Source organism: Oryctolagus cuniculus, chromosome 4 (assembly GCF_051225735.1).
Source record: "Oryctolagus cuniculus isolate XC-2025 breed Fujian yellow rabbit chromosome 4, ASM5122573v1, whole genome shotgun sequence".
NCBI lineage: Eukaryota > Metazoa > Chordata > Mammalia > Lagomorpha > Leporidae > Oryctolagus > Oryctolagus cuniculus.
In genome coordinates, this window is record NC_142870.1 from 2,484,052 (window position 1) to 2,509,305 (window position 25,254).

Sequence of the window (25,254 nt, forward strand, 5' to 3'; positions counted from 1 at the left end):
CAGTGTTGGGCTGCCGAGGCTGCCGTTGGTCAGTCGTGTTCGGGTCTCCTGAGTCTTCTTTTAGACGCAGAGTATCACTGTGTACAAAGAGCCTGCCGAGATTCTGATGGCGTTGAGTCGAGTCTGGATCGGTTTAGGGGAGGCGCTGTCTTAGCAGTACTCAGCTTTCCAGTCCGTGGATGTGGTCTCTCTCCACGTGTTAGAGCTCTGGTTTCTCTCAGTAATGCCTTACAGTGTGTATTCACAGATCGTGTACCTTTTTTTTTTTTTTTTAAACGATTTATTTATTTACTTGAAAGCAGAGTTAGAGGCAGAAGTGGAGGGGGTGGGGAGAGAGGAGAGGGGAGTGGGGGAGGGAGAGGTGAGAAGAGAGGAGAGAGAGGAGAGAGAGAGATCTCCTATCTGCTGGCTCACTCCCTATATAGCTGCAACAGCTGGACCTCCACTGAGCTGAAGCCAGGAGCCAGGGCTTCTTCCAGGTCTCCCTCGCGGGTGCAGGGCCCAAGGACTTGGGGCATCTTCTACTGCTCTCCCAGGCCACGGCAGAGAGCTGGATCGGAAGTGGAGCAGCCGGGACTCAAACTGGCACCCATATAGGATGCTGGTGCTCCAGTTGGTGGCTTCATCTTCTACACCACAGTGCTGGCCCCCCTCTTTTCTTTTTTTTTTAAGATTTACTTATTTATTTGAAAGTCAGAGTTAGAGAGAGAGAGAGAGAGCGAGAGCGCGCGCGAGCAAGCTTCCATTCAGTGGTTCAGTCCCCAATTGGCCGCAACTGCTGGAGCTGTTCTGATAAAGCCGGCAGCCAGGAGCTTCCTCCGGGTCTCCCACGTGGGTGCAGGGGCCCAAGGACCTGGGCCATCTTCCACTGCTTTCCCAGGCCACAGCAGAGAGCTGGATTGGAAGTGGAACAACTGGGACTGGAACTGGAGCCCATATGGAAGCTGGCACTGCAGACCGGGGCTTTAACCCGCTGTGCCACACTGCCAGCTCCATTTTTTTTTAAGGTTACTTATTGGATGGGCTGGCGCTGTGGCGTAGCAGGTAAAGCTGCCGCCTGCAGTGCTGGCATCTTATGTGGGTGCTGTTTCAAGTCCTGGCTGTTCCACTTCTGATCCAGCTCTCTGCTGTGGCCTGGGAAAGCAGTGGAAGATGGCCCAAGTCCTTAGGCCCCTAGAAGAAGCTCCTGGCTCCTGGCTTTGGATTGGCCCAGCTCTGGCCATTGCAGCCATTTGGGGAGTGATCAAGTGGATGAAGGCCTCTCTCTTTGTCTCTCCCCTCAACCGCCAACTCTGCCTTTCAAGTAAAATAAATTTTTTTAATGAACGTGTACTTCAGTTCATTGTCTTGGAGGTTCCTAACCAAAGACTGAGGGGGCCTCGTTGGTTTGGACTCCGATCATGGCATTCTCGTCGGCAGAGTCCGAGGCAGCACGGGGCGTCACGGTGGAGGGAGCATGTCTGTCGGTGTGGTGTCTTGTGACTGGCCACGCCTGTCACCTCCCCAAAGCCCCGTTTGTAAGCACTGTCCATGTCACCGTCCCTGCTGACGTCCACAGTGCGTTTCCTTCTTCAGCGGAGACCCCTGTGACAGAGGAGAGGGATACTTGGAGCACTGGCGGTCCTTCCTCCAGGGTCACTTTGTTTTGATTTCAGGAGAAACTGGCTCTTCGGCAGCAGCTGAATGAGGCGAAGCAGCAGCTGCTGCAGCAGGCAGAGTACTGCACGGAGATGGGGGCGGCGGCCTGCACCCTCCTGTGGGGCGTCTCCAGCAGCGAGGAGGTCGTCAAAGCCATTCTGGGCGGAGTAAGCCTGGCCAGTGCCGACCTAGTACTGCTGATCAGTGCTGTGCGCCCCTGGATGTGTTCTGAGTGTGTATCGGGCCGCTGAAGTGAGAGGAGACTGAAGGGGCCCTCTGCCTGTCTGCTGTTCACTCCCGTGGTCCCCGACGTCCGCGGGGCTGCTCCGCCGCACCCCACTGCTCTGGGAGCCTCTGCACAAGATGTTCTCTCCCAGAGCCCCTGGGGTGCTTGCGACTGTGTGACTGCTGACGTGAACGACCTTCATGGGAAATAGAATCAAAAGATTATTTTGGTGCAAAACAGGGAAATCCATCATAATTTTTCCATAATCATTTTCCATGAACTTCTTGAAGTCTTCCATGCGTGGATTTCAAAATTTCTCATCCCCAAATAAGCTTACCTCTGTTATCTCTTTGAAGTGCCCTTGTGCCTGCATTTACCAGGGTTGCAGCGTGCTTGTGCAGTGATGTACTGTTTAGTTTTTTGGATGTTACGTGTTCCTAAACAGGCATCTGTGTGTGTGGACAGGTGTACGGGAGGGTTTCACGCAGGGAGAAATGGCAGGAGCAGGGAGGGAAGCTCGAGGAGGTGGAAATGGTGCTCGGAGGCAGCGGGGGCTGAGTTTGCCTTTGACAGAGAGGGGGATGACACGAGGAAGCTGTGGGGCGATGGGGTGACCTTACGTGATTAGAAACAGGATAACTATGGGAAGGTGTGACATGTCATTTCTCAACTTTCAGGACAAGGCTTTGAAGTTTTTCAGCATCACTGGGCAGACAATGGAGAGTTTTGTGAAGTCCCTGGATGGAGATGTCAAAGAGCTTGATTCTGACGAAAACCAGTTTGTCTTTGCTTTAGCTGGAATTGTGACAAGTAAGTACTGCTCGCCGCGCGTGACGGCTGCTCTGTGCACGGGGACCGCTGGCAGGGGTGTGTGCCAGCGTCTGTGGGCATCATGTGCTGTGCAGGCCTCACCCTGGAGACCCTGAGCCTGGCTCGGGGGTGGCACCAGGTGTGTATAGTTCGGAAAGTCACTGCAGGTGAATCTGGTGTCAGTTACGAAGAGCGACCTGCGGGAAACGTGGGTGAGTGTTGTAGGTGCTGTTTGCTTATGTGCATGGGCAGAAGTGAAAACGGACACAGGCTCTGAGGTCAGCTAGCTGCCCTTTGGATCATCATCCTTTAGCTAACGTCTGGCTAAAGCGACAGCCTCAGGCCAAGCTGAGACTGAGCTCTTGTTATCATTTTAGGATCATAATTAAGGAATTCCAAAGACTGACATGATCTCTTCAGTAGATTGCTCCTGCGAGATTGTGATGTTAAACCTTTCCCGGAGTAAGGATAACACGGACAGACTGACAGGGATGGAGCCGGGGTGGGTGATTTCTCGGCAGCTGGGAGGTGGTGTCCTCGGGGGAGCCTGATGTTCTGAAGTCATGGTGGTCCGGCCGCTGCCTGCGGGGCCTCTTATGGCCCGGTGTGTAAGCCGCTTTCTGCCCTGCCAGCATCCCATGTTGGAGCACCATATATATATATATATATTTTTTTTTTTTGATTTTTAAATATTTATTTATTTATTTGAAAGTCAGAGTTTCAGAGAGAGAGGAGGTGGGGGGGGGCCTCCATTTGCTGGTTCACTCCCCAGTTGGCTGTAACGGCCGAAGCTGCGCTGATCTGAAGCCAGGAGCCAGGAGCTTCTTCCAGGTCTCCCATGTGGGTGCAAGGGCCCAAGGACTTGAGCCATCTTCCACTGCTTTCCCAGGCCTTAGAAGAGAGCTGGATTGGAGGCGGAGCAGTTGGGACTGGAACTGGTACCCATATAGGATGCCGGCACTGCAGGTAATGGTTTTACCTGCTGCGCCACAGCGCCGGCCCCACGGAGCACCATTTTGAGTCCCGGATGCTTCTGATCCAGCTCCCTGTATTGCACCCGAGAAGGCAGCAGCAGGTGGTCCAAGTGCTTGGATCCCTGACACCATGTTGGAGACCCCAGGGGAGTTCCGGGCTTCTGTCGCCGCCGTTTGGGAAACAAGTCAGTAGATGGAAGATCTCTCTATCTCTAACTCCGCCTTTCAGATAAAAATCTTAAGAAAATCGTACCCACTGTGTGATGTTCCCTTCTCCATGGTCTTTCTCTGCTGTACCCCGTGCGCCTCGTGCGGCCATTCTCTGCGACTGGAGGGAGGAAGATGGTGTTTTCTTCATGGTGGTTCTGTGTCATCCCAGTGCATCAGGTCTCGCGTACATATTTTTTCCGTAGTCTCTTAAAAATTGCTGATGCGTGGGTGGAGCCGACTGCCGCGTCTGGCAGTCTCGTCTCTCGGTGGCTGTCTGTGTTCATCCCAGCGCCTGTCGTCGGAGCAGACTTGCTGTGCTTCCTGTTTCAGTGCTGGAAGGTGGTCTCTAACAGAGGCGTTAGCAAGCTTGGCGATTGGGCTTCTTCTCTCTGCAAGGCCCCCGGGGCTGGTGATTCGCTGCGTGAGCGTGCGCTGCCTGCTGCAGTGCAGAGGCACTTGCTGTCGGCCAAGGCCAGCGTGTGGCCCACATTCCAGCCCGGCTGGCCTTGTCTTCTGCCCATGTGCCTTAGGTGAGAGCCCTTGTGAAGAGCGGGAAGTGGGTACTCAGTTTTGCACATGTGTGAATTTGGGAGGAAGCGTACCTTCCGGTGCTGTTTTTTTTTTTTTTTTTTTTTGTTTTAATTTTTTTGACAGGCAGAGTGGACAGTGAGAGAGAGAGACAGAGAGAAAGGTCTTCCTTTGCCGTTGGTTCACCCTCCAATGGCCGCTGCGGTCGGCGCACCGCGCTGATCCGAAGGCAGGAGCCAGGTGCTTCTCCTGGTCTCCCATGGGGTGCAGGGCCCAAGCACCTGGGCCATCCTCCACTGCACTCCCGGGCCACAGCAGAGAGCTGGCCTGGAAGAGTGGCAACCTGGACAGAATCTGGTGCCCCGACTGGGACTAGAACCCAGTGTGCCAGCGCCGCAGGCGGAGGATTAGCCTAGTGAGCTGCGGCGCCGGCCTAGAACTGTTCTTTTTAAAAACTTGCATACACACGGTCTTTATTGTTGTGTATTTACCTTTTTGTAGTTCTGTGGGTTTGGACAAATGCATGTAGCCATGTGTGCTAATTGGCTTTTTGTTACTGTAACTAAAATCCCAGCACCAGTGCTGTGGTGTAGGTGGTAAGGTTGCCACCGGCAGTGCCAGCAGTCCCACATGGTGCCTGTTCAAGTCCCTGCTGCTCTATTTCCTGCTCAGCTCCCTGCTGATGTTCCTGGGAAAAGCAGCAGAAGATGGCCTAAGGCCCTGGGCCCTGCGCCCACATAGGAGACCTGGAAGAAGCTCCTGGCTTCTGGCTTTGGCCTGGCCTGTTGCTGCCATCTGGGGAGTGAACCAGTGGATGGAAGACCTCTCTCTCTCTTTCTCTGCCTTTGCCTCTCCTTCTCTGTGACTTTCAGATAAATAAATAAATATTTAAAAACAAAACAAAAATTATTTGAGCTAATTTTTTAAAAGATTTATTTGAAAGTCAGAGTTAGAGAGGAGAGAGAGAGAGAGGTCTTCCATTCACTGGTTCACTCTCCAAATGGCCGCAGGGGCCAGGGCTGAGCCAGGCTGAAGCCAGGAGCCAGGTGCTTCCTCCTGGCCTCCCAGGTACAGGGCCGAAGCACTTGGGCCATCCTCCACTGCCTTCCTGGGCCACAGCAGAGAGCTGAACTGGAAGAGGAGCAACCGGGACAGAACCGGTGCCCCAACCGGGACTAGAACCCGGGGTGCCGGTGCTGCAGGTGGAGGATTAGCCTAGTGAGCCGCGGCGCTGGCCCTCTTTGCCTCTTATTTCTGATTTCTGTGTCCAAGTAATGTTAGAGAGTAACGCAGTGTGGAAATTACTCTTTGGTGTTGGGAACACAGGTAGGACTGGATCAGCATAGCCTCCTGACGGCCTCCTGGGGGCACACAGCTAACCAGCCCGGCCTTCTGTGTGTCAGGACCATCTCTCCTGGCCCTCCAGGCCGCTGCCCATCCCTCCCCCACACAAAGAGGAGGGGTCGCAGTGAGGCGCCCTGTCCAGCCCTGCTGCCGTGAGCGGCCCTGGAGTCTTGCACCTGTGGCCTCTGGGAAGAATCTGGTGCCAGATGATGGTTTAGTCTGTGTGGTTCTGTGGAGGGGAAGGAAGGTGCCAGTTTGAGCCTGGTCCTGCAGGTCTTCTGGCGTCCGGGGGGTAGTCGGCGCAGGCGTGGGGGCTGCTGGTAGGCGCACTCCTGCTGGGAGTTGGGGCGCCCCAGTTGAGGAGAACCTGTGTGGTCTCAGGCGTGTGCTCCAGGGTCCGTGGAGACTGGTGAGCTTTCGCGCTGCCTCCAGTGTTTCCCACAGTGGCTGCGTCATTTGGTGTTCTGGTGCTGTTTTCCCCGTGTCCAGAACAGACTCTTCTGGAAGTATTGGTTCTTGGAACCATTTGGTTCTGGGTGGCTTGAGCTGCAGGACACGTCCTCAGAGCCCGGGTGGGCGCTCGTCACGGCGCTGCAGCTCCCAGAGGCAGGGGTGTCGCGTCGCTTCGTGGAGAGCTGATTCCCAGTCTGAGCACTGTGAGCTGTCTCTGGATCATGTCAGATCATCTCTAGGCAGCAGACTGTAGGCAGCAGGTGGCAGCCAGGCGTCAGTGGAGGCCTGTGGAAAGGAAGATGGGCTGCCTCGACCCAGGCAGCTCCGCCGCATGAGTGTCTTCCAGGGCGTCTCTGGACAGGGACGCTCGCTGGTGGTCAGAGGTCACCGCGTGGACACTGACCCCAGGGCCGTGTGCTGGGTCACGTGGGAGGGAGAGAAGCCAGGGTCTAAGTGGGCTGGTACACTGGGGACTGTTTGTAGCTGGCAGTAGGGCGTGTGCATTTGTGGTGCCCTCACACGAGGCCTCCGACTTGGCTGAGCTCAGCTGCACTGTGGTTGCTTTGGACAAGGCAGCTTTTAAGTCTTGACGCCTGGACTGAGGGGCAGGCTCAGACAGGCAGGGGTCCTCCTGCCGTGCGTGCGGTCCTGTCCCTGCAGTGTGTCTGGGCCTTGGCTCAGGGGCTGCTGTGCACTGTGTGATGCCAGACCGCATCTGTGGCCTCTGCTCCAGGATGTTGGTAGCAACCAGGTGTGGCAGCCACGAGTGTCTCCGAGCTCGGCCCCCCTGGCCAGTTTGAGAACCACTGCTTGGAGCATGGGCTGACCTTTCCTGCATGTCGTAGAGGGTTTGTGGTGCCTGAAGATACTCGAGGTGGTGGTCAGCGGGAGTTTTGACATCATCACAGGACTCTGACGTCACTGCAGGACTCTGACGTCACTGCAGGATTCTGACGTCACTGCAGGACTCTGACGTCGCTGCAGGAGTCTGACGTCACTGCAGGATTCTGACGTTTGGTTTTGTCCAGTCACACGGTGGTCTTAATTAATTCAGCACATCTGTTCTCTACAACATCCTGTTCATCACAGATTTTTTTTTTTTTAAATATTTATTTATTTGAAAGATAGAGTTACAGAGAGAGGTAGAGATAGAGAGAGGTCTTCCATCTTCTGGTTTACTGCCCAGATGGCTGCAACCGCCAGAGCTGTGCTGATCCAAAGCCAGGAGTCAGGAACTTCTTCCCAGTCTCCCACGTGGGTGCGGGGGCCCAAGGACTCAGACCATCTTCCACTGCTTTCCCAGGCCATAGCAGAGAGCTGGATCGGAAGTGGAGCAGTCGGGACTAGAACTGGCGCCCATATGGGATTCTGGCGCTGCAGACCGGGGCTTTAACCCACTGCGCCACAGCGCCGTACCCAACCACAGATACTCTGTCTTTTGGTGGTTGGTCTTGGATAATGTGTAAGTTTCTTTAGATAATTCCCTTCCTTTGGTTGGTGGAGTATGGCCTGTGTGGTAAATTGGTGTTTCATGGGATTGGCGTTTTTCCTCCAGACCTCTCTCAGTGAGGAGTGAAGCCTGACCAGCCCTAGAGGTTTCCAGATGAACGCAATAAAGAGGAGGTGGCGTGCGAACGCCGCGGAGTGAGCCCACAGGGCCGAGTGGGCGCAGCTGTTAGGTAGGAAGTCAGTTATGAGCTTATGTGTGTGTGACATAAAGGCCTAAAGAGAAGACGTCTATGTCCAGCATCTGCATCTGCTGACAATGTTCCAGGGGCAGCCCGGTATTCGCATCCTGCCCTGCCCCTTTCTACCTGATGACCTGCCAGGTGGGGGCCCCGCCCCTTCTGCCTGACAAATCTTCCACAGTCTCCCAGATGCACCCCAGTATCTGCATCTCAAACACCCTGCTCCGGAGCCCCATTCTCCAGGGGGTCCTGCTCACCCTTCCTCTGAACCCAGGATGGCGCCAGCTAGGCTCCTCCTGTCTGATACCTTCAGGGGAAAACTTAGATAGAAGTTTTTCTATTTACATCCAAAAAGCCCTTTGTTCCAAGAGGAGCAGAGGTGGGGAAGCAAGACCCATCTCCTTAAAAACCCCCAGCCTCAACTAGACTGCGCACTCAGCCCTCTGCCTCTATGCTGAGTTGGCCGCCTGGTCTGCCCAGGTGTAATCTCTCCACTCAACCATGTAACTTTGCTCTTTCTCCCCGCCCCCCGCCCCCAGTCCGAGTGACTGGACACTCTCTTAGGCTCTGTCTGGAGAGGTGCCCATCCATTCTTACGGATGTCTCTTCCCTAATAAACCTTGCTGTTTTACCTCCCACTACTCTCTGTCTCACGCCTGAATTCTTTGTTGTGCGAAGACAAGAACGCTGCAATTTCTCCGGTAACAGTTTGTTCTTGCAGAGCTGCAGGAAAATAGTTCACTCTTTTTTTTTTTTTTTTATAATTTATTTATTTATTTGAAAGAGTTACATAGAGAGAGAAGGAAAGGCAGAGAGAGAGAGAGGAGTCTTCCATCTGCTGGTTCACTCCCCAGATGGCTGCAGCGGCCTTAGCTGTGCTGATCTGGAGCCAGGAGCTTCCGGGTCTTCCACGCAGGTGCAGGGACCCAAGCACTTGGGCATCTTCCACTGCTTTCCCAGGGCCACAGCAGAGAGCTGGATCGGAAGTGGAGCAGCCGGGACTTCAACCGGTGCCCATATGGGATGCGGGTGCTGCGGGTGGAGGCTTTACTCGCTACACCACAGCGCCAGCCCCAGTATTTCACTTTATTAGCAGAATGTCTGCTGTGTCTTCTTCAGCTGCCTTTTCATCTCTCGTGGCCTTCTGCTTCCTCTTCCAGTGCTGCTGTGGTGGGGGCTTTGTGGAAAGTAAACTCCCGGTGGAACATCTTGGTTGCTCTTTCAGAGGGGTTTAGGCCGTCTCCTGGAGGGGCCTCCGCACACCTCGCTGGGCCGCTCACTCATCACTCTGGGTTGTGGGCGGTGCGTGGATTGCACAGGCGTCAGCAGTCGTGGTTGGATCACATCGGCTCTCTGCCCGTGTGTGTCCTGGGGTGCTGAGAGCATTTTCAGAGTGCCGCCCAGGGAGGTTTTGTTGCCTGCTCTGACTGAGCTGTTGTTCTGGATGACTGAGTTTTGCGAGTTCTTTGTGTATTCTGGATTCCAGTCTCTTCTCAGATACGTGATTTGCAAATATTTCATCTCCCCCAGGAGTTGTTTGCTTCCTTGATAGTGTCCTGAAGCACAGACATTTTAGCTTGATTATATCCAGACTGTATCTGTTTTTCTTCAGTTGTATTTTTTCCTGTGTCTAAGCGGCCGTTGTCTCATTCCGTGTCCATGAGGATTTATTCCTATTGTTGTGTTCCGGATTGCCCAGATAGAAAGAACCAGCAAGACTCACCGTAATGCAAAGAACAAAGGGACTTTATTTGTAGGTCCAGCATGCTGGGGCCTGACCTCCCGTTCCGTGTAGTGCTGGGAGACCAAGACCCCCTTCTCTGTGTTCTCCGGGGGGGGGGGGGGGATAGTTCCCAGGCAAACAAGTATTACCTCCGCATTCCTTCCTTCCCCTGGCCCTGCAGGACAAGGACGGCCCACCTTATTGGTTGCTTCCACCTGGTCCTGCGGACCAGACCAAGGACTGCCCGGTGTCAGGTTTCTTCTTCTCACACCAGGCCCATCCTGGGCCTAGTCAGTTTTTTTGTCTTGTGAGAAGCCTGTCATGGCATGGCTCTGGCCTCTCACACTATGTTTTGTTTTAAGGATTTTATAGTTTTAGCTCTTACATGTTTTGAGCTAATTTTCTAGTGGTGTGCAGTATGGAGTCCACGTAACCCCTTCAGGTATGGATGTTCAGTTGTCTTGACCCCGTTTCTTGAAAAGATTGTTCATGTCTCCCCTGCGAAATTATTTTGGCATCTTTGAAAATTAACTGACCATAAATGTGAGGGTTTATTTCTGGACTCTCAGTTCTACCATTGATCTTTGTGTCCTTATGCTTATCATTATTTAAAAATGATTTATTTTTATTTGGAAGCAGAGATGGAAAGAGTGAGAGAGACAGAGATGGAGAACTTCTGTCTGCTGGTCTCTCCCCAGATACCTGCAGCTCTCAGGGTTAGGCTGAACCCGGGAGCCTAGAACTAGTCTGGTCTCCTACGTGGGTGGCAGGGACCCGAGTACTTGGGCCACCTGCTGCCTCCCAGGGTGCACATTAGCAGGAAGCTTGGATTGGAAGTGGAGCTGGGACTTGAACCCAGGCACTCAGATGTGGGATGTGGTGCCTTAGCCACGGTGCCAGACACCCACCCCTGTTGTTATCTCTATTGCTGAAAATAAGTTGAATTTGTTAGACTCCAAAGCAAAAGTCTCACAATACGTCCCCAGTCTGTGTGTCCTTCTCAGCACACGTAATTGATACTACTTCATTTCTTAAAGTTTGTGACTGCTCTGCTACCTCTGGGAAAGCCTAGGAGCAGTTCCCTGAGAAATGAACATGGAGGAAAGTGTAACAGAAAGTGGAACCAGGCGGCCGTCTGCTCACGCTGGGTGCTAACAACATCCATTCTGAGCCTGGATCCACTCCCAGGTGCCCCAGGTACACCAAGAGTCAGTGAGGGAAGTGCAGACTGCAGTGAGAGTGAGAGTGAGTGGTGAGGGCGGACAGGTGCTGGGCTCATTCACACTGGCTCCACGTTGTAGCTTACACGTGAGCCATTGATACTAAATGAGACGCAGAACTGGCAGTTGCTGTTCCAGTTCCGTATATAATGACATGGGCTTCACCCACCAGTAAGCTTGCTGTATTGGATTGTTTTTTGAAGATTTATTTTATTTATTTGAGAGACAAAATTACATAGAGAGGTAGAGACAGAGAGAGTCTTCCATCTGCTGGTTCACTCCCCAGATGGCTGCAACAGCCGGAGCTGTGCCAATCCAAAGCCAGGAGCCAGGAGCTTCTTCCGGGTCTCCCACATGGGTGCAGGGGCCCAAGGACTTGGGGCATCTTCCTCTGCTTTCCCAGGCCACAGCAGAGAGCTGGATAGGAAGTGGAGCAGCTGAGACTTGAACTGGTGCCCATATGGGATGCTGGTGCATCAGGCCAGGGCTTTAATCTGCTGCGCCACAGCGCCGGCCCCTGGATTTTGTTTTGACCTGCTATGATACAACATATTTTTTGCTGATTTTTTTTCTTTTCTTTTCTTTTTTTTAAGATTTATTTATTTATTTGAAGGAGTTACACAGAGAGAAGGAAAAAGCAGAGAGAGAGGTCTTCCCTCTGCTGGTTCACTCCCCAATTGGCTGGGGTGGCCGGAGCTGAGCTGATCTGAAGCCAGGAGCTTCTTCCCGGTCTCCCATGTGGGTGCAGGGCCCAAGGACTTGGGGCATCTTCCACTGCTTTCCCAGGCCACAGCAGAGAGCTGGATCGGAAGTGGAGCAGCCGGGACTCGAACCAGTGCCTATATGGGAGCCAGCACTGCAGGCGGTGGCTTTACCTGCTACGCCACAGCGTTGGCCCCGATATTTTTTCCTTCAGACACGTGTTAGTGATGTTTCCACTACCCGTTGCTGAGCAACAAAGCACCGGGGATGTGAAGGCTTCCGCAGCACTGGCTCTGCTCGTGAGTTTGCAGTCCAGGCAGAGCTTAGCAGGGACAGTTCGCTGCTCCCCGTAGCACCCAAGGCCTCAGTGGGGCGGCCGGGGTAGGGAGGGGTCTCCCGGTCTCCCCCTCTCCCCTCCCTCTCTCTCCCCTGCCCTCCCCTCTGTAGTCTCAGGCTTCACTGTGCTCCTTCTGTGTCACCTTTAGCCGTGGCAGCCTCAGGTGACCAGGGCTGGCAGAGCCAGTGGCCGGAGACCAAGGTGGAAGCCGTGGCGCTGCTTCCTGCCCAGCCCTGGGCATTGGCGTCAGCTCTGCTGCGTCCTGTCAGTTACAGGGGAGCCCAGCTCCCGGCCTGCCTGTGGGCCACATCTGGAGACAGCTGGCTGCGTGCACAGCTACCTCTGCACTCCTGCCGGGCCCCAGGACAGGGCCTGTGCCTACGTGAGGGCTCCCTGTAGCTGCTGGCCCGGCGCGCTGGAGTGTGCTGGTGCTGGACACACTCGGATCCCAGTGCTCTGCCCTACCGCACAGGCGTCTGCTCTACGTGCGACATCCCCGCTACTTTCCTAACTCCTGTGGTTGTCAGCCGTGCTTTTGGGCGTGCCCTTGTGCTGTCTGGGTTTTCGTTAGGTATCTCAGGAGAGAAACAGCAGCAAATACTGTGCCCTGGGAAGGTCTAGATTCTGAAGCAGCAGTGATCTGATGCTGTGTTGCTGTTTGTTTTGCAGATGTTGCTGCCATAGCGTGTGGTCGGGAATTCCTGGTCACCTCCAGCCGGGTGCTCCTGGACACCATCCTGCAGCTCCTGGGAGACCTGAAGCCGGGCCAGTGCACCAGACTCAAAGTGTACGGTGGGCTGTACCAAAAAGTCTGTCTCCCCGTGGGTTAGAACGTGCGCACTGCGCCTGTCTTCAGGTGAAGGCAGTTAGCCTGGCAGCAGTTCTGCAGACGAGAAGGAACGGCCGCCCGGAGGTGTAGGTGTGCCCTTCTCCTAAATAGCATCGTGGGAAAGTGGTGTCAGGAGCAGTGTTGCTGCCCTAGAGTGCCTGGGGAGCCAGGTGCTGTGTGGTGACGCTCCAGGGTCGTGTTAGCCTCAGGGCCCTCATCTCCAAATGACTCAGGTATTGTTCTGCCCGTGCCCAACCGCCAGCTGCCCAGACCTGTGTTCGTGTTCATTGTTGAGTGGAAACCTCCTCAGACGCAGCGGCCACACTGATGTCTGCTCCAGTGTCTGAGCAGGCTTGACTGGTTCTCTGGGGTCTTTTTCGAGGCTCTGGGCGAGAATCTTCTTGCGGGCTGTTGGCAGCAGCCAGTGTCTTGTGTTGCCAGGCCTTGGTCCTTGCTGGTGGGCATCCACCCTCTCTGGTGGCCACGTCTTCAGCCAGGGCAGCTCCAGGAGGCCTCCCTCGGGCATCGTCTGCTAGCAGCCAGCAGAGGCTGTGCTCCTGTGGGCCCTGTGTTCAGGGTGGACGCACCGGCTGATAAACGGCCTCTTAGTGCAGTCAGCCGCAGCGTTCCCGGTGCCTGGTAACGGAAACAGGTGTGATGCGTTGGTAGTCCCAGGGGTCGGGGAAGGAATTAGTGGAGAGCCATTTAGAGTTCTGTCTGTCACACTGCTCATTCTGAGGGCTGGCTTTTCCTTCTTGGAGCATGGTTTTAAAAAAATTCATTTATTTGAGAGATGGACAGCTTCCATATGCTGGTTCACTCCCCAAGTGTCCGCAGCGGCTGAAATAGTCCAGGCCAAAGCCAGGAGCTGAGAGCCCAGTCCAGGTCTCCCACACGGGAGGCAGGAACCCAGTTACTGGAATGGTCACTGCTGCCTTCCTGGGCCTGCACTGGCCAGACGCCAGAATCAGGTCGTGGAGCCATGAATCAGGCTCAGGCCGGTGTGGAGCGCGGTGTCAGCCGGGTTTGCCTGCTGGGCCCAGCACCCACCTCTTGGAACACTTTCTTATACTTCCTTCTTTCTAGTCTTGGCCACATCTTTCCCGCATCTGTGGCCATCCTGCCTTGGTGTTTCTTGTCTTTCCTCGTGTGAGTTGAGAATTTCCTGTTGCTTGGTGTGCCAGGTCCTTCAGGGTCCTCCCTGAATGTTTTGAATGTACATCGTAAGAATCTGAGTCCTGTTTGGCCCCCTTGGGACATTGTGATTTTTTGTTTTTGTAGCAGTCTTCTTGGTGGTGAGGCCGTGCGTGGTGGCGGTGGGCTCGGCGGTGAGGCCGTGCGTGGTGGCGGTGGGCTCGGCGGTGAGGCCGTGCGTGGTGGCAGTCTTTATGGTTTCATTGTCAGTCCCAGTGCAGAACTCTGGCATGTGTGCCATGCCGTGGCTGTTGGGACCAGGATGGGGTCTGTGTCCTCAGTTCTGAGTCTGCGGAGGCTGTTTCTGATCAGGCCCACACGTGTGCATGGCATGAGTCCGGGGGTCTGTGAGCAGGTACTGGGGTCCCTCCATTGAGCTGTCAGTTTGTACCCTGCTGGTCATCCCTGCTGTGACTCTGCCCCCAGCCAGCTCAGGGGCTCGGAGGCCTTTGCGTGTGAGGGGCGCTCCTCTCCTGCTGACGGCCTGGGAGGTCCCATGCCACTGTGGTCACTGCCAGAGACCCCCTTCCCACCCTGAACCAGACGCCTGCGGGTGCCGTCTGTGGGGACCCTGGCCGCCCGGAGTGCCTGGGGTTGTGAGGGATGGACTCCGCGGGTTGCTGGCTCCCCCGGTTCTGGTCCCCCCCGCCTGTAGAGTCCTCGGAAGGCTGCTGTCTGGCTTCCGTCTGGAGGTGATAGCAGCGTTCCCGGCGGCGCAGGACGAGGTGTGTTCCCGCCCCTGTCTGGAACCAGATTGTCGTTTCAGCGTCGTCTGACCGTGTGTGTGGGCAGCAGACGTGACGAGGTCAGAGCGCGGGTGGTGCTGCTCTGCGGACTCCTTGTAAGCCTCCTGCGTCCCAGCAGAGCCAGCGCTCGGCCTCTCCCTGCGTGACGGGCGTCGAGGCTGTGTGCAGGTTCTGCGCGGTAGACACGAGGCTGCAGGGACTGTCCTTGTGTCCTTGACCACGGCTCCCTGCCCGCCTGGGCGAGGGCTGGCGCTGGAGGAGGAGGCTGTGACGTCCGTTGTCTGAGGTGCTGCCAAGCTGGCCCCCGGGTGTGCCCCTGCCCTGCCCTGCCCACTGCTGCCCCTGCACACTCCTGCCCGCTCCTGCCCTGCACACTCCTGCCCCTGCCCTGCACACTCCTGCCCCTGCACACTCCTGCCCTGCACACTCCTGCCCTGCCCTGCCCTCTCCTGCTTCTGCCCTGCACACTCCTGCCCTGCCCTGCATGCTCCTGCCCTGCACACTCCTGCCCCTGCCCTGCCCTCTCCTGCTCCTGCCCTGCACACTCCTGCCCTGCCCTGCATGCTCCTGCCCTGCACACTCCTGCCCTGCCCTGCATGCTCCTGCCCTGCACACTCCTGCCCCTGCCCTGCACACTCCTTCCCCTGCACACTCCTGCCCCTGCACACTCCTGCCCCTGCCCTGCACACTCCTGCCCCTGCACACTCCTGCCCCTGCACACTCCTGCCCCTGCCCTGCACACTCCTGCCCCTGCACACTCCTGCCCCTGCACACTCCTGCCCTGCCCTGCACATTCCTGCCCTACCCTACCCTGCACACTCCTGCCCCTGCACACTCCTGCCCTGCCCTGCACGCTCCTGCCCCTGCACACTCCTGCCCCTGCCCCTGCCTGCTCCTGCCCCTGTCCCACCCCTCCCACTGCCCTGCCCTGCTCCTGCCCCACCCCTTCTGCTGCCCTGCCCCCCTGCCCCTCCCCTCCCCTGCCCCTGCTCCTGCCCCTGCCGTGCTCAGTGTCCTGCGTCCCCATCAGAGTTTCCTGTTTGTTACATCCCATGAAGAGCAGGTGTACCTTCCACCAGATACGATTGCACCCCGAAGCTGAGGCTCTTTTCTTGTGCCTGTTCAAGCTCGGAGTTGGTGGCCACCAGTCCCTTCCCCGGTGCCAGGGTGAGGCTTGTGAGCAGGGTGGGTCTCTTCTCGCATCTCTGGTTCTCGTCCCCGGGCTCTGTGCGGTTCAGTCCTAAGGAGCTCTTACTGAGTGCTGGGGCCGGGGGCGGGAAATGCCTTCAGAGCTGTTGTGTTTTCTCGTCTTCCATCTGACAGCAGTGTACAGACCGTTTGGTGTCTAATCCCGCTTGGGGTCTTAGCACGCGTCAGCCTGAGCCAGTCCCCACCGTCGGCCGGAGCCAGTCCCCTCCCGTCGGCCTTGGCTGCTTGCTGACACTCGCACGCTGGTTGCCTTTCCCATCTTCAGGCACTGCTGTCTCTGCTCACCGTCCTCTTCATGCTGACTCCCAGCCTGTCATCCTCTGGAACTGAGACCTCCTTTTCTCTTATTTCTTTTTATTTTATTTTATTTTTATTTTTTGACAGGCAGAGTGGACAGTGAGAGAGAGAGACAGAGAGAAAGGTCTTCCTTTGCCGTTGGTTCACCCTCCAATGGCCGTCGCGGCCGGCGCACTGCGGCCGGCGCACCGCGCTGATCCGAAGCCAGGAGCCAGGTGCTTTTCCTGGTCTCCCATGGAGTGCAGGGCCCAAGCACCTGGGCCATCCTCCACTGCACTCCCTGGCCACAGCAGAGAGCTGGCCTGGAAGAGGGGCAACCGGGACAGAATCCGGCGCCCTGACCGGGACTAGAACCCGGTGTGCCAGCGCCGCTAGGCGGAGGATTAGCCTAGTGAGCCGCGGCGCCGGCCTATTTCTTTTTATTTTTTTAAAGTTTTATTTATTTATTTGAAAGAGTTACACAGAGAGAGGCAGAGAGAGATCTTCCATCCACTAGTTCACTCCCCAGTTGGCTGCAATGGCTGGAGCTGTGCTGATCCGAAGCCAGGAGCCAGGAGCTTCTTCCAGGTCTCCCACATGGGTACAGGAGCCCAAGGACTTGGGTCGTCCTCCACTGCTTTCCCAGGCCACAGCAGAGAGCTGGATTGGAAGTGGAGTAGCCGGGACTTGAACTGGTGCTCATATGGGATGCGAGCACTGCAGGTGGCGTCCTTACCCGCTACGCCGCAGCGCCGGCCCACTCCAGGACCTTCTTATACTATAAATAACCCCTTTTCTCCTCGGCCTCTCCTTGCCTCTTTCCTGAGGACTGCTCTTTCACCATTACCTGCGTGGTCAACGTTACTTACTTGCAGCACTTGGTGCCTGAACTCGGAAGCAGGGCTTCGCGGCCGTTTCTAGGAGGCCATTCCTCGTCCCCTCCTGCAGACTCGCCTCTGCGTCGGCCAGCTTCCCTGTGCGTTAACTAAAACACCTGCGCTCCTGAAGGAGGGCGTAGTGTGGCTCCGAGATAGGCGGCTGCTGGTCTGGCAGCTGGTGAGCTGACGGAATGCTCGCAGGAGGGCCTCAGGGAGAGGCGGGAGCAGAGGCTGTGCGAACCCTCTCCCAGAACCGCCTTCCAAGGGCCCCCCGTGACCCCGTGACCCCCCACTAGGCTCACCTTCCAGTCACTGTAATTGAACCAGCCACTAGCATTCATCCACTCATGCTGACACAAGACTGGGGCCACGCCTCCAACACATGGGCCTTCGAGACACCGTAGTGTCCACTGTGGCCATCACACAATGCAGCACACATTCACTTCATGCCCCGAAGTCCCCAGGTCTTAGCCCAACATCAGTTCAAGCATCCAAAGGCCAGGGTCTCATCTGAAACTGAAGGGAAACTGCTCCCGTGAGAGGTAGAGTTTCAGACAGGACTGACAGAGAGGGAGGTCTCTGTCTGCTTCCCAGTGGCCGGAGCTGGGCCGGTCTGGAGCCAGGAGCCAGGAGCTTCCCCTGGGTCTTCATGTGGGTGCGGAGCCCAAGCACTGGGCCATCTTCTGCTGCTTCCTCAGGCCACAGCAGAGAGTGGATCTGAGGAACAGCGGGACACAAGCTGGGCCCATATGGGCCAGGTCACATAGCCAGTGCTGCAAGCAGAGGCGTAGCCTGCTGTGCCGTAGCGCCAGCCCTGAATATCTTCTTTTAAAAAAAGATTTATTTATTTACTTGAAAGAATCGCAGAGTGGGGGGGGGGTGTCCATTTATCAGTTCACTCCCCAAATGACTGTAATGGTCAGGGCTAGGCCAGGCCGAAGCCAGGAGCTTCCTCCGGGTCTCCTGCGTGGGTACGGGGCCCAGGGACTAGCGCCATCTTCTGCGCTTTCCCAGGTGCATTAGCAGCGAGCTGGATGGGAGTGGAGCAGCCCGGACTCAGGCACCCAGTGGGATGCCAGCACCGCAGACAGGCACTACAGGCTACGCCACAGCGCCAGCCCCTAGCTTGAAATCTTTGTGGATGACTCATTCAGAATCTGATTCTGTGTTCCTGGCTTGCCTCAGCTCTGAGGGTGTGCCAGTGGCATGGTCTGAGCTGTGGTATGGGCTGTCCAGTGGCATGGGCTGTCCAGTGGCATGGGCTGTCCAGTGGCATGGGCTGTCCTGTGGCATGGTCTGAGCTGTGGCATGGGCTGAGCTGTGGCATGGGCTGTCCAGTGGCATGGGCTGAGCTGTGGCATGGGCTGTCCAGTGGCATCGTGTTCACTGTCAGGGCCAGAGGAACGGTGAGAGGGCTGCCAGGGAGGGGCTGGGGGAGGATGGGCTGCGCAGGGCTGGCTCTAGTTCAGGCAGGGGGTGAGATGGGAGGAGTGTGGAGAGGCCATGGGGTTTGGCCTCTCCTGGTTGCTGCCCCCTGAGTGAGTTGCTGCTGCTTTATCCTCATCCCAGCCACTTTGCCAGGGAGAAGGCTGCTCACCCCCAGCTGAGCAGGGAGCGGCTCACCCCTGAGAGCAAACCTGTGTGGCCAAACCTGCACCCTCAGGGAGCAGGCACCCTGAGGGACCACCTGCTGGATCTGCAGATCTGACCCCCCACAGCCCCCCCCCACCCCAAAGACAGAACGTAGCAGGGATAGTTGGAGTGCTTTTTGATTGCTTCTAGAAGTAATTCCACAAGATGAGTTGAAGCATTGACAGCATTTTCAAGGTCAGTGTGGAGAGTGTTAGAGTCCACTGTGTGCAGGGTGTGCCTTGCTTGTCTCTCATTCCCTATAAACTTTCCTTTTTTTTTTTTTTTAAAGAAAAAAGGTTGACTTTTAAAAAAAATCTAAATTTCATTTTATTTGAAAGTCAGAGAGATCTCTTGTCTGCTGGTTCACTCCCCAATCTGAAGCCAGGAGCCAGGTGCTTCTCCTGGTCTCCCATGTGGGTGCAGGGCCCAAGCACTTGGGTCATCCTCCACTGCCTTCCCGGGCCACAGCAGAGAGCTGGCCTGGAAGAGGAGCAACCGGGACAGAATCCGGTGCCCCAACCGGGACTAGAACCTGGTGTGCCGGCGCCGCAGGTGGAGGATTAGCCTAGTGAGCCGCAGTGCCGGCCATGGCTGGCGTAACGACAACTGAACGGGATCTTCAAGTGTGACTGATTTGCAATCTCCAAATGCCGTAACAGCCAGGCCTGGGCCGGGAGCCCACATGCCACGCGGCTGTCACAGGTCCCTGTGTCTGGGAGGAACCAGAGTACTGAGCTGGCGTCCCCTGCGGCCTCCTGCGGCCGCACAGTGGCAGGAAGCTGGAGCTGGAAGTGGGGCTCCGACTTGAACCTGGGCACTGTGCTAAGGGGTGTGCTGTCCCAGTAGCAAAGTAACTGCTCTTTCAAACACCTGCCCGTAATAGGGTCTTGACAGTAATCAGGAAAATGCAGATTATAACCATATAACCATAATGAGATAACTTTTTATTCCATCTTGTTGAAAAAAAAAAACCAGTCCCAAGCTTTGGATTGGACGGGAGGCCCCAGTAGAGCTCTCCTGTGTCTCTGCTGGCAGGGTAGCAGAGAGACGGGCAGTCCTGGGGCAGAGGCTCAGGCCTCTTCTGTCCACTTGTGCGTAGGAACATCAGGATGCTTGCCCAGGAAACACGGCAGCTGTGTTGTCCTAGCGCGGATGAGGAAATGAACTCACGTTTGTGGCTGGAGAACAGAGAAGTGAATTGTGGTTAGATCGGGGGACACGATAGTGAAGGGGTTCTCTCCAGGTGGTGTGGAAGAACACGCGTGGAAGCTGCTGCCACCGCACAGGAGCGCACAGCTGCACGGCTCTGGGCGTCACGTGGTTAGGGCGTGTAGACCTGGCCTGTCTCAGAGCAGGTGTTGTGCTCGGCTTGAGCGGTGCTCGGGACTCCTGCGCCCTGGACTGGAGTGGTCACTCACTGGGAGCCCCAAGTGGAGCTCCTGGCCTCTGGCTGTCATGGGCATTTCGGGAATGAACCCACAGAAGGAGGATCTGTCACTCTGCCTTTCAACTAGATAAGTAAATCTTAGGAGGAGAATGCGTGGCTGTTCCAGGTATCAGGGATGACCGTGGCCACTGCTCCCTGAAGTACACATCGGGTGGTGCTCACGAGAGTTCCACCGTGGGGTCGCGTTTCCATTCTCCCCGGAGGTGGCTGTGTTCTCCAGTGCTTTCTGCACTAGTCAGTGCTCTGTACCAGCTGAAGCTGACAGCGCTCTGATTAGCGTCACGGCTGGTACAGACCTTCAGATGTTTGCGTTCTAACTCGGGTGGAGAGGACTGAGAATCTGAAGCAGGTATGCTGGGGTGGGCGTTGTGGCACAGGTCAGGCTGTGGCCTGGAATGCCCATGTCCCGTTGCCCGGGTGGAGCCTGCCTCTGCTTCTGGTCTGGCTTCCTGCCGACCTGGCTGGGGGGCAGCAGTGGTGGCCCAAGCCCTGGAGCCCCTGTCACCCACGTGGCATCAGATGCAGTTCCTGACTCGGGGCTGCTGGCCCGGCCCCTGCTATGCAGACGTTTGGGGGATGAACCAGCAGATGGAAGATCTCTCTCTTTGTCTTTAAGTAAATAAAGTGAATGGATAAACAGAATAAGAAGAGCACCAGGCGTGTTACGTAGTTGGTTGTTGTGTTCCTCCCTGCGAGTTCTTGGTTAATGGTTGTTTGGTCTGAAAACACCTGATTGTATTATTGTGCCCGTTGCTTCTCTCTGAAACCCCATGTTTGTGTGTTTGTGTGTGTGTGTGTGTGAAAATTACTATTTTCTGTCCTTCACAATTACTTAATGGTAATCTTTTGGCTCCTTCAGATTTTAGTTTCTGGGTGGTGGACGTCACTTGAAATCATTCTCTTTTCTTGTTTATTGTTGCTAGTTTGCTCTGGCGTACTGGACGTGTTTTCCTTTGTTATTTCTGTGTCGCAGTGTGTTTTCTTCTCAGGTGAGGTGGAAGGTAGTTGCTTCTCTCCTTGAGTGACTTGTACATGTCAGCCGTGGAGCACTCTGACTCCCTGTGTCTGGGAGGAGAGCAGGCGTGGAGCACTCTGACTCCCTGTGTCTGGGAGGAGAGCAGGCGTGGAGCACTCTCTGACTCCCTGTGTGTGTCTGGGAGGAGAGCAGGCGTGGAGCACTCTGACTCCCTGTGTCTGGGAGGAGAGCAGCCGTGGAGCACTCTCTGACTCCCTGTGTCTGGGAGGAGAGCAGGCGTGGAGCACCCTGACTCCCTGTGTCTGGGAGGAGAGCAGGCGTGGAGCACTCTCTGACTCCCTGTGTCTGGGAGGAGAGCAGGCGTGGAGCACCCTCTGACTCCCTGTGTCTGGGAGGAGAGCAGGCGTGGAGCACTCTGACTCCCTGTGTCTGGGAGGAGAGCAGGCGTGGAGCACTCTCTGACTCCCTGTGTCTGGGAGGAGAGCAGGCGTGGAGCACCCTCTGACTCCCTGTGTCTGGGAGGAGAGCAGGCGTGGAGCACTCTGACTCCCTGTGTCTGGGAGGAGAGCAGGCGTGGAGCACCCTCTGACTCCCTGTGTCTGGGAGGAGAGCAGGCGTGGAGCACCCTCTGACTCCCTGTGTCTGGGAGGAGAGCAGGCGTGGAGCACTCTGACTCCCTGTGTCTGGGAGGAGAGCAGGCGTGGAGCACTCTGACTCCCTGTGTCTGGGAGGAGAGCAGGCGTGGAGCACTCTGACTCCCTGTGTCTGGGAGGAGAGCAGGCGTGGAGCACTCTGACTCCCTGTGTCTGGGAGGAGAGCAGGCGTGGAGCACTCTGACTCCCTGTGTCTGGGAGGAGAGCAGGCGTGGAGCACTCTGACTCCCTGTGTCTGGGAGGAGAGCAGGCGTGGAGCACTCTGACTCCCTGTGTCTGGGAGGAGAGCAGGCGTGGAGCACTCTGACTCCCTGTGTCTGGGAGGAGAGCAGGCGTGGAGCACTCTGACTCCCTGTGTCTGGGAGGAGAGCAGGCGTGGAGCACTCTGACTCCCTGTGTCTGGGAGGAGAGCAGGCGTGGAGCACTCTGACTCCCTGTGTCTGGGAGGAGAGCAGGCGTGGAGCACCCTCTGACTCCCTGTGTCTGGGAGGAGAGCAGGCGTGGAGCACTCTGACTCCCTGTGTCTGGGAGGAGAGCAGGCGTGGAGCACCCTCTGACTCCCTGTGTCTGGGAGGAGAGCAGGCGTGGAGCACTCTGACTCCCTGTGTCTGGGAGGAGAGCAGGCGTGGAGCACTCTGACTCCCTGTGTCTGGGAGGAGAGCAGGCGTGGAGCACTCTCTGACTCCCTGTGTCTGGGAGGAGAGCAGGCGTGGAGCACTCTGACTCCCTGTGTCTGGGAGGAGAGCAGGCGTGGAGCACTCTGACTCCCTGTGTCTGGGAGGAGAGCAGGCGTGGAACACTCTGACTCCCTGTGTCTGGGAGGAGAGCAGGCGTGGAGCACTCTCTGACTCCCTGTGTCTGGGAGGAGAGCAGGCGTGGAGCACTCTGACTCCCTGTGTCTGGGAGGAGAGCAGGCGTGGAGCACTCTCTGACTCCCTGTGTCTGGGAGGAGAGCAGGCGTGGAGCACTCTGACTCCCTGTGTCTGGGAGGAGAGCAGGCGTGGAGCACCCTCTGACTCCCTGTGTCTGGGAGGAGAGCAGGCGTGGAGCACTCTGACTCCCTGTGTCTGGGAGGAGAGCAGGCGTGGAGCACCCTCTGACTCCCTGTGTCTGGGAGGAGAGAAGGCGTGGAGCACTCTCTGACTCCCTGTGTCTGGGAGGAGAGCAGGCGTGGAGCACCCTCTGACTCCCTGTGTCTGGGAGGAGAGCAGGCGTGGAGCACTCTGACTCCCTGTGTCTGGGAGGAGAGCAGGCGTGGAGCACCCTCTGACTCCCTGTGTCTGGGAGGAGAGCAGGCGTGGAGCACCCTCTGACTCCCTGTGTCTGGGAGGAGAGCAGGCGTGGAGCACCCTCTGACTCCCTGTGTCTGGGAGGAGAGCAGGCGTGGAGCACTCTCTGACTCCCTGTGTCTGGGAGGAGAGCAGGCGTGGAGCACCCTCTGACTCCCTGTGTCTGGGAGGAGAGCAGGCGTGGAGCACTCTGACTCCCTGTGTCTGGGAGGAGAGCAGGCGTGGAGCACCCTCTGACTCCCTGTGTCTGGGAGGAGAGCAGGCGTGGAGCACCCTCTGACTCCCTGTGTCTGGGAGGAGAGCAGGCGTGGAGCACTCTGACTCCCTGTGTCTGGGAGGAGAGCAGGCGTGGAGCACTCTGACTCCCTGTGTCTGGGAGGAGAGCAGGCGTGGAGCACTCTCTGACTCCCTGTGTCTGGGAGGAGAGCAGGCGTGGAGCACTCTGACTCCCTGTGTCTGGGAGGAGAGCAGGCGTGGAGCACTCTCTGACTCCCTGTGTCTGGGAGGAGAGCAGGCGTGGAGCACTCTGACTCCCTGTGTCTGGGAGGAGAGCAGGCGTGGAGCACCCTCTGACTCCCTGTGTCTGGGAGGAGAGCAGGCGTGGAGCACTCTGACTCCCTGTGTCTGGGAGGAGAGCAGGCGTGGAGCACTCTCTGACTCCCTGTGTCTGGGAGGAGAGCAGGCGTGGAGCACCCTCTGACTCCCTGTGTCTGGGAGGAGAGCAGGCGTGGAGCACTCTCTGACTCCCTGTGTCTGGGAGGAGAGCAGGCGTGGAGCACTCTGACTCCCTGTGTCTGGGAGGAGAGCAGGCGTGGAGCACTCTGACTCCCTGTGTCTGGGAGGAGAGCCGGCGTGGAGCACCCTCTGACTCCCTGTGTCTGGGAGGAGAGCAGGCGTGGAGCACTCTGACTCCCTGTGTCTGGGAGGAGAGCAGGCGTGGAGCACTCTGACTCCCTGTGTCTGGGAGGAGAGCCGGCGTGGAGCACTCTGACTCCCTGTGTCTGGGAGGAGAGCAGGCGTGGAGCACTCTCTGACTCCCTGTGTCTGGGAGGAGAGCAGGCGTGGAGCACTCTGACTCCCTGTGTCTGGGAGGAGAGCAGGCGTGGAGCACTCTCTGACTCCCTGTGTCTGGGAGGAGAGCAGGCGTGGAGCACTCTGACTCCCTGTGTCTGGGAGGAGAGCAGGCGTGGAGCACTCTGACTCCCTGTGTCTGGGAGGAGAGCAGGCGTGGAGCACTCTGACTCCCTGTGTCTGGGAGGAGAGCAGGCGTGGAGCACTCTGACTCCCTGTGTCTGGGAGGAGAGCAGGCGTGGAGCACTCTGACTCCCTGTGTCTGGGAGGAGAGCAGCCGTGGAGCACTCTGACTCCCTGTGTCTGGGAGGAGAGCCGGCGTGGAGCACTCTGACTCCCTGTGTCTGGGAGGAGAGCAGGCGTGGAGCACCCTCTGACTCCCTGTGTCTGGGAGGAGAGCAGGCGTGGAGCACTCTGACTCCCTGTGTCTGGGAGGAAAGAGCAGCTTTTTGGTCGAGGGGCGGTGCCTGTGTTGTTGGCATTTTGAGTCACCAGTATCTACTTACTCTGCGGCGGCGGGCCTTGTGTCAACGTTGCTTGTTCCTAATGCTCAAGGTTATGAACAAGAGGGGGGTGGCAGTTTCGAGCCCCTCAGTCCCATGTGCTGTGGGCTTTCTGCTGAGTGTTGTGGTGGGGGCAGCATTTGCCCACTTTTTGTCATTGGAAGAAAAGGCCTGACTCACTAGTACACTATTTTGAGAAATGACTTCTTCTTCTTCTTCTTCTTCTTCTTTTTTTTTTTTTTTTTTGGTGAGGCAGAGAGGACAGTGAGAGAGAGACAGAGAGAAAGGTCTTCCTTCTTTTCCCGTTGGTTCACCCCCCAATGGCTGCTGCGGCTGGAATGCTGTGGCCTGCGCACCGCGCTGATCCGAAGCCAGGAGCCGGGTACTTCTCCTGGTCTCCCATGGGGTGCAGGGCCCAAGCACTTGGGCCATCCTCCACTGCACTCCCGGGCCACAGCAGAGAGCTGGCCTGGAAGAGGGGCAACCGGGACAGAATCCGGCGCCCCGACCGGGACTAGAACCCGGCGTGCAGACATTATTTAGAAATATTTGATTGGGATAGAAATGCGGAGTCAGCGAGTGTTTGCATAGGAAGCAAAGCCATCCTAGGTTTGTCTCGGCTGACCCCTGTGTGACCTGGAAGTCTGAGCTCTGTGAACTGTAACCTGCAGTGACACAGGTCTCAGGTTACACCATCA

At 56.9% G+C, this 25,254-nt stretch overlaps 1 protein-coding gene across 19 annotated transcripts in view; it reads left to right on the forward strand.

Annotated features, from left to right (window-relative positions):
- Nucleotides 1–25,254, forward strand: part of HSF2BP (heat shock transcription factor 2 binding protein) — an 86,020-nt gene that overhangs the window by 20,718 nt on the left and 40,048 nt on the right. For 9 of the 19 annotated variants that reach the window (XM_089330481.1, XM_051830140.3, XM_089330483.1 and 6 more), the window contains 3 exons: nt 1,656–1,805; nt 2,542–2,674; nt 12,523–12,640. In XM_089330481.1, coding sequence (XP_089186607.1) covers nt 1,656–1,805; nt 2,542–2,674; nt 12,523–12,640 — 401 coding nt within the window. The remainder of the gene's footprint in view (nt 1–1,655; nt 1,806–2,541; nt 2,675–12,522; nt 12,641–25,254) is intronic. The other 10 variants (XM_070071780.2, XM_089330479.1, XM_089330474.1 and 7 more) reach the window with 2 other exon arrangements.